This window comes from Sipha flava, unplaced genomic scaffold (genome assembly GCF_003268045.1).
Source record: "Sipha flava isolate LNK unplaced genomic scaffold, YSA_version1 170_pilon_pilon, whole genome shotgun sequence".
In the NCBI taxonomy this organism is placed as follows: Eukaryota; Metazoa; Arthropoda; class Insecta; order Hemiptera; family Aphididae; genus Sipha; species Sipha flava.
Window position 1 is genome coordinate 43,277 of NW_020271906.1, and position 8,385 is coordinate 51,661.

Consider the following 8,385-nt stretch of genomic DNA (forward strand, 5'->3'; position numbering starts at 1 on the left):
TTAATACTACAAAACGGGAGGAAATAATCACTGAAGAATATGATATTCCTCCAGTAGGTATGATTATACCATTTTTATTCAGATGTAAGTAACCCAAACATTACTATATAAATAATACCCATTACCATAACTCTCATATATCGTATTTATAATGTTTTTTTTTTTTGTAATACTTTCTGGCCATACGGCTCATTTATCGAGTGAATTTATATTTTACAATCTAAAATGTCTTGTGCAATACAAAATAACTCATTTATTTAACTTTCAAATGTTTTCTAAAATTGTCTTCCATGGTTGCATTTTCAGTTTCTTGTAAATACTTGATTACCTTTGTTTTGCTATAACAAAATAAACATATCTAATTCATGTACCTTGAATAACAATACCCCGGTGTATATATTCACTTCAGTATTCCATTCCAGTTAATAAAATAAAACATATTGTTTTAATGTAATTGGTTTAATGATCATTAATACTGTATTTAAATATTACAGTTACGATGAATCCATTTTTCTTCTGATGGATGAAGCTTAGATTCAAGTATTCAGAGAAGTGACAAGTACCTACAAAGATTTTTACAATCATATACATTTTGTTATATTTTAATCCGATTTTAAATAGTTAAGCATTTAATTTAATTATCATACGTAACATGTATTAAGAATAAACCAATATCATATAATTTATATAGTTATTTTTTAAATACTCATATCATAGAACAGGCCTCATCCCAGACCTTCATGCCTAGGAAGGCAAATTATAAAATTTCAGTTTTACATACTATATTTAAAATATGTCTTATTTTATTGCATATCACGTGAAAAGAATTTATAATTTTCAATAATTAATTTATCATGTTTTAGTAAAAATATGTATTTATATACAAATCCCAACCATAGATATAAATATTCAACATTAATTCCAGAAGAATTGATAAACATCCGACAGGGAAAACAAATAATTTGGCCTAGTTTAATACTACATTCAATCCTACTCAGTAATTGCTTAATGTTTAAATTAATAATTAATAGTTGCAATATTTTTTATGGTATCAGATCATCTGTGTCACTTATGCTACAATTTGCTTAATTATTCTTCACTAAAATATCTTCATCAAGATCAGAATAAGATATTTTACAAAATTGAATCTATTTATCTAGTGTTTATCTAATAAAATAATAATAATATAACATTTTAATATACTTTGATCTTCACATATTTATTAATTTATATTATTATTATTATGTTATTTATTAATACTCTTTATTCGTATTTAAAAAATACCTTTACTCATAATTTAAACTTTAACTGATAATATAATACTTTTAATATTTTTTGCTTCTTCTTGTTTTTCTGTGATTGAAAAAAGTTAAAATGGTAGTTTTTACATTATTTTTTTGAAGACATCTTATATTACATGTTAATTTTTGTTAGATACTGGATATATTAGTGTAATACAATAATTTACGAATAAGTAAGTTAAACAACAAAATAACACAAAAATCAATAGAACATTAAACTTTAATACTAATAACACACCATAATAATTTTCTTTCGATTATAATCAATCAAACACTTATTAAGTAAATTTAATTTTTTCAGTTTATCGAGATCTACAGCTAAAGAACAAACTTTTAAATATATATTTTGAATTAATATTTCTGTTATGATTTGGTAAAATTAAATATAAGCTAATAGTTTTTAATTTAGTTCCAGTTTTATAAAACTTAAAATCAATAAATATAAATTATATTGTTTAAATGAGTTGCAAGTAATATGCAATTATTATGAATATAAAATAAATAATTTTAGAAAAAAATTAAAATGAACAATGTAAGTATTATATATATATATTTAATTACAATTTTTAGGCGGAAATCAATTTTATTTTTATTTAAAAAAAAAAAATATGCTTATTATCAATTAAAATAATATTAATAATAACAAAATTATAATTAAAATAAAGTGAAATAATAAAAATATATAATAAGAAATACTAGTTCATATTTTTTTAGTTGTGGTGAATATTAAATTGATTCTTGTAAGTTGGAGAGGTGTTAGGTTTTAGGTATGTGAAAATCTGAAATAAAATATAATTAAGAACATGTTTTTAATATAAAATACAAATTAAATGTATATGCAACCAAGCTCCATAGTAATTGAAATTAACCTTATAATTTACCAAAAGAAGAGAGGGGATCTTTTTTTAATATACTTTTGATAAGTATAATTCATCTCCTGCTTTAATTGGCTGCGACAGAATGGGCATGTACTATGCTATAACAACAAAATAATATAAAATTTAATTAAGAAATGTTATTTGTTCATTATAATAGTGCAAGCGTTATAAGAAATATAATCAAAAATATAAAATTAATTTTGAAGAAACCTGAAGAATATGAAGAATCCTGTATTAAATAAATATTTATGTACTCAGTTATTTTTAAATTTTGATGTTTGTAATAATTCTTAATTAATCAATATTAAGACAAGAACAGTTACTACTTGTTTGTTTAAAAAAAATATATAATAGGAAAATTTTGTTTGTCATATGCAAATAATTAATAAAATATAAAAGAGGAATTTAATTATAAATGTGTTATCATTCGTTTTGTAAAAGTAGTGGTGGAAAAGTAATTGCTGAACAGTGATATACGAGTGATGAACGCTTCTCTGCATTATCTCTTAAGTGATGTTTGATATTTTAAGTGTGATCTGTTTCATAAATATGATGTGTTAAAATTAATTTGATTTTTTTTTGTTTTAGTCGATATAATTCAAATAAAGTTTATGAAAAATGTATGACTAATAATTTATTTAATTTACTTTGTCGAAAATTACAACTTATAACTTACTTGTAATTTTCATTAAAGAGAAAATTAATACTAAAAATCCAAATTCTAAAATTGATTTTATTCATAAGTTTGTCCATAATGAAACTAAATGCTTAGTTACAATAATAATAATAATAATAATAATAATAATAATAATAAAAATAAGTAGATTGCAAAGAATTTAAAAAAAATTATTACTTACTAATTTAATCCAAGGAGTGATACAATTTTCATGAAAAATATGACCACAGGTTAGCTCTTGTACATGAATACCAATAGTAAAATCAATCAAACACACAGAGCATTGACGTCGATCACCTAAAATACATCTTCGTTAGAAATTATATAGTTAAATAAAGGAATTAAGAACTCTAACTAAATAAAGATCAAAAAAAATTTTAAATGAGTAAACCTATTGGAAAAATGATTTAATATATATAAATGATAATAATTAAAAAGCATTAATTTGGATTATAATTTAATTTATAGCAAGCATATTTTCGCCAAGATCAATTAAAATTGATTACTAACAGAGGATTGGCATGATACTGAATACTAATTTTTATATTGGTTTAATTTTATAAATTAATTTAATTAATGTACTAATAGGTTAATTTGGCCTCCACACGAGTTTTTCTCAGTGAGGCCCAGTAAATTTGATATTAATTTAAAAAAATAGGTATCCTTATTTTTAGTTTTATAAATTAAAAGAAAATCATACAATCTAGAGTTGGAGCCATATTCAGTATAATTCACTGATATGAATTATAAAATAAAAAAAATTACTAAAATTAAAGCACATCACATATTTTTAACCAAGTTCATTATATAACTACAGATTTTATTAACGAAAAGTAAAAAAATATTTTTTGCTACGTAAAATATAAACCGTAATAACTTATATGATTTTCAGAAACAGTAGTTGACTTCAATATTGGTTCAGCTGGTAACATGTCGTTTATAATTAGAGGACCAGTATATTCACGATAATCTGAACCAGCGTAATATTCTCTTGTTATTCTAAATCCACACCTAAAATCATTAATAAATTTTAGTAATTAAATTTCTGAAAAAACTAGGTTTTTGAATAACACGCTATATATTTTACTGAATATAATTTCCCTTATTTGGGCCCAAAAGTAATAGCTTTAAAGAACCTTATATACACACTGAAAATACATTTTAGATCATCAACATAAGTGCGCAATTCATAGTGAACATGATTTGCATATAAACTAAAAAACAGAAAAAATTATAGCATAAGAAAACTCATGTTTATCAAAATATTGCAATATAATCGTACTGTGTAGGTCTGTAATCTCTATTTTATTAATTAGTATTAGTAATATTAATATTAGTATTTAGTTTTAATAATTTCGACTTTAATAACCAAACCACACATTTATGTGGGTAAGTTTTCAAACAATACAAAAATAGAAATTAATACTTAAAGAGATACTAATCTGTTTACACAAATGTGTGGCTTATTAGGAAGTATCAGTAAAATTAAATTTTGTTCTAGTACTAAAAATGATATATAATTTTACTATTTAAAATTTTTATTTTTACCATTCAGCATTTCTTGGATTCATTCTTTCCATAGTATTCTCTTCGTTATCCATTTAGTCTTGGAATCTAAAAAAGTATTATAGTTAAGACAATGTTTCAATATTTGACTAAAAATAAATAAAAATAATAATAATAATACTATAAATAAGATAAAACAATGAGTTTTTTCAATTTCTGATTAAAAATGTAAAAGAAAAAACCCAAATATATATATACGACGTAGCCACTTCGAGAAATCGATATTTTCATGAAAAAATGACCATGTCAAGAGATGGAAACAGATTTTTTACACTTCGTGAAATTCAAATAAATTCCACGAAATGGTCTCTCCAATTTAACATTGTGTAATTTTTTTTCACAATGTGACCATTCAGTTTGTGAACTGTAATACATTTATCGCACACGTCAAGTTTGATTAGACACATTAGATTCGTTCATCATTAGTTATTTCTAGTATTTATTTAATACTTATTTTTGACTTGTACAACTTATTCTATCCATTTACATTTAACTTAGTTTATTATGCATAGTAAAATAGTATATTTATATCATATTAACTTATTAACAATATTATAGTTATTTTTTATTTATTAGAGCAGGAAAATTAATTGGACAACGACTGTTATATTTTTAGTTACTTTTAAAACATTAACGTATTTTGATTTGACAAGCATTTTTACACGAACAACTTAAGAATCATTGACCCTGAACATACTATATTAGTATGCATAATAATTAAAGTTAAATGTAGATGGGTAGAATAAGCTGTAGATGTCATAAAAATAAATAAATAATTGATAAATTCAGTTTCGATAGACATCGACCGGCCTAATTATTATTTATTATTTATTTATATGAATGAATGGGCTAGGAGCCCAATAGTATAACACAATTTGTAGTAATGATAATGAATATTATAAAAATTAATAGATAAACGCCAAACAATACGGCGATTATATAAAAATAAAAATAAAAGCAAAAGTAAACAAGGTAAAAACAGTAGTAAGTAATAATAGATTAAGTACTATTAAGGGGGAAAAAAAAACTTTCTAAGAGAAGCATAGGTGCTCGTTACAAATGCGCATCATACGATGAATGGGATTATTTCTACCATAGTTGGTGCTGTGGAAAGGAACAACAAAAGGAGAATTAGACCTTATTAAGCGAGAGGGAACTTAAAAATAAATTAGAGAAAGGAGAGATGGAGCGTCCACACGTCCGTCAATCAGCTTATGCTAAAATACGAAGTATAATAAATAAATAAATGAATTATCATCGATAATTTATTTCTGCAAACGAAATCGAAAAACAATGCGGCGTATGCACATAAACGACATCCCTCGGTACTCGTGATGTGTTCCACCAAGGTCTGTTAAAAAAAAAAAAAAAAATAAAAAAGCTCCGGTACAAGTACGGTCGAAACGGAGAACCGTAACCGGGCTACGGCCGACGGATATTGCCGCGGCGCATCGCAAAGGATCGCACGGTACCTGCGAGTGATCGTTATGACGATGGATGTACGGCCGTCGCTCGAGGTGCGGTTAGGTTTCCCGACGATGCGTTTCGAAGCGTCCGACGACGGTTTCCGGCAACGGACAGCTGCGGAATGTTCGTGTCGCTGTCGGTCCCTGGCGTCCAGGTCGGACGCGCAGCGGACGGCGGGTCGAACGCGCAGATGGGCCGTCGTCCCGGCAACGCGTACACGTCAATACCTATGCGGAGGATGTAGGTTGTGTTCGGGTCGGTCCATCCGGGCCGGGGAAAGCAGTCGCGCGAGCACACCGCGTCACCCGCCGTCACTACGGTCGGCGCTTTAACGATCGCGTCGTATCCCCGGGTCGGGCCGCGGCACCGGCGCGCTGAGCGTCTTCTACGCCCGTGCGCAACACGCGCTTGCGGCAGTGCGCTGTGACCTTTTTTCGGTGGGCGGGACAGGGTTGGTGGTGGTAGGAGGCGAGCTCGATACGTGTACCCGGACCGGCCGCGCGCGTGCCTATCGATTTACGATTCACCTCACCGCTTTCGACAATACCTTCTACTCGACCGCTCCGTCGGTTCTACCGCGAGCCGCTTCCGCAACGCGCGTACGATTTTTTTTTTGAATTTTTCTCGATTTTTCGTCTTACCTGGTAATATTTTGACGTTTGAAGTCCAATTATTGGTCGTATTCGCGTTACATATATATATATATATATATATATATAATTTTATTATTTTAATCAAATACTAAGCTAATCACTTAGTCATCTCGTTTCATGGTAACAAATATGTACCTGAGTTTATTTTATTTCAATTAAAAATTATTGTTCCCAGATCACCCCATCTTCATTTAATCGTGATACATAAAATGCTATCGAAAATATCTGACAAATCATTTGGTTTTATTAATTTTACTTATAATTTTTTTTAATTGCCTAACTTTTTTTTTTTTTATTCATAATAATAAAATCTTATATAAACCTAAAACAATCCGTGATAAACTCAGCTATTTTATAAATAAAAACTAATCTAAAGTTATATTAGGATTATAAATATCGTTTATCGAAATTTATATTATATACAAATAATTTAAAAGCATTATGTGTTTTAAAATTATAATTTATGCCTAAAATAATTAAATTATTAAGCTATTATTATAAATTATTGACTATTTTTTATAAGGTAGCATTGAGGTCAATACTAAAGTATCGTATAGACCTCGGTGTAAGTAACAAATAACGGCTCAGAATCTAAAACCTAAAATTCTGTATTATTAGCTTTGAGATATAAGAAATATAGAAACTTGTGCTTATTTTGATACTATTGAGATACTATCGAAAAAATAATAATTCTTTTAGTTTGGTGCAAATTACAATTCCTATTTCTTACTACCTGAGGGTAGTGCAAATAACATATCCTTATGTTGGGTAAAATTACAATCGCGTATCAAACATTTTGATGCAAATAACTCATGGTGTGTATATTTTGGTTCAATTTTTGTGCAAATTGACTACAGCGGTAAGTAAATGTTTGAACCGGGTCTGGATATTATAATGATTTTACTTTCCGCCAGCCATCAGCGTCCCGATAAAACGGATGACGCATTAGCTATATCCACTCGCTCATTGCCATGGAAACAGCAACATTTTTACTGTTCACCCCCGTTTTCGACGAAATCGATTTTTCGTTTTCATGTTAACTTAAAAGGAGGGTAGGGAGAGGGAGGGATTATATTTTATGTGTTCCGATTTTGTTCCAATTTTGTGACAAGACTATTTAACAATTTTCCAATTTTTATTTCACAGAGTTGTTCCAAATACCTTACCAAATTTTACCACGTCCCCGACTATTCATTTTTTTTTGTTAGAGTGGAGGGAGAGAGAGGGAGGATTACGAAAATGTTAAATAATGTCGTCACAAAATCGGAATATAAAAATTTAATATGGATAAAGATTATGGAATAATTTTTATTAAAAATATGTGTATTGAATCATTAGAATAATATGTAAATATTATTATTATTTTTTTATTATTTATAAATCAGCTACTACCACTATTTAGCATTTGAATAAATTAAGTAAAATCATTTTTCTTTTTCTTTAAAACACATAAATTTTAATTTCATTTAGAGAAAGCAAAAACTACACACAGGTTTGATTACGATGCGAGAATTTTAAGGGGATTTAATACAAGAAACGATAAAACTACTAGTGCAATAAAAAATCTGAAAATATTTAAATTCGTTATGAAGTTTAATTGAGATCGGTCAGAGCGTTTTTTTTAAATTTTGTCTTTTATACTCCACTTAAGTATGATTTTAAAACTAACAATTTTAGAATTATTAAACAGTGAATATATTGTATCTGACATCAAAAAATCCAAAAAGAGGGGTGACCGATCTCAAAAAACTTCATAGCCAATTCAAATCTGTTTTCAGATTTCTTATTGCATTAGTAGAGATTTTGCGATTCGCACGTTGTTCATGTTAATTCTATTAATTTGT

General features: G+C 27.5%; 1 protein-coding gene across 2 annotated transcripts; it reads right to left on the reverse strand.

Moving 5' to 3' along the window:
* Positions 1–1,971: 1,971 nt before the first annotated feature.
* Positions 1,972–6,195, reverse strand: LOC112679911 (E3 ubiquitin-protein ligase RNF126-A-like). 2 transcript variants are annotated; one of them, XM_025549856.1, is made up of 6 exons: positions 5,894–6,195; positions 4,404–4,469; positions 3,733–3,866; positions 3,037–3,152; positions 2,183–2,277; positions 1,972–2,080 (listed from the first exon to the last, which is right to left on the reverse strand). In XM_025549856.1, coding segments are annotated over exons 2-6 (399 nt in total). In that variant the 5' UTR covers positions 4,457–4,469; positions 5,894–6,195; the 3' UTR covers positions 1,972–2,079. The 2 variants fall into 2 exon arrangements, with proteins under 2 accessions (XP_025405641.1, XP_025405640.1); XM_025549855.1 differs by having other exon boundaries at positions 1,973–2,080; positions 2,171–2,277.
* Positions 6,196–8,385: the final 2,190 nt, after the last annotated feature.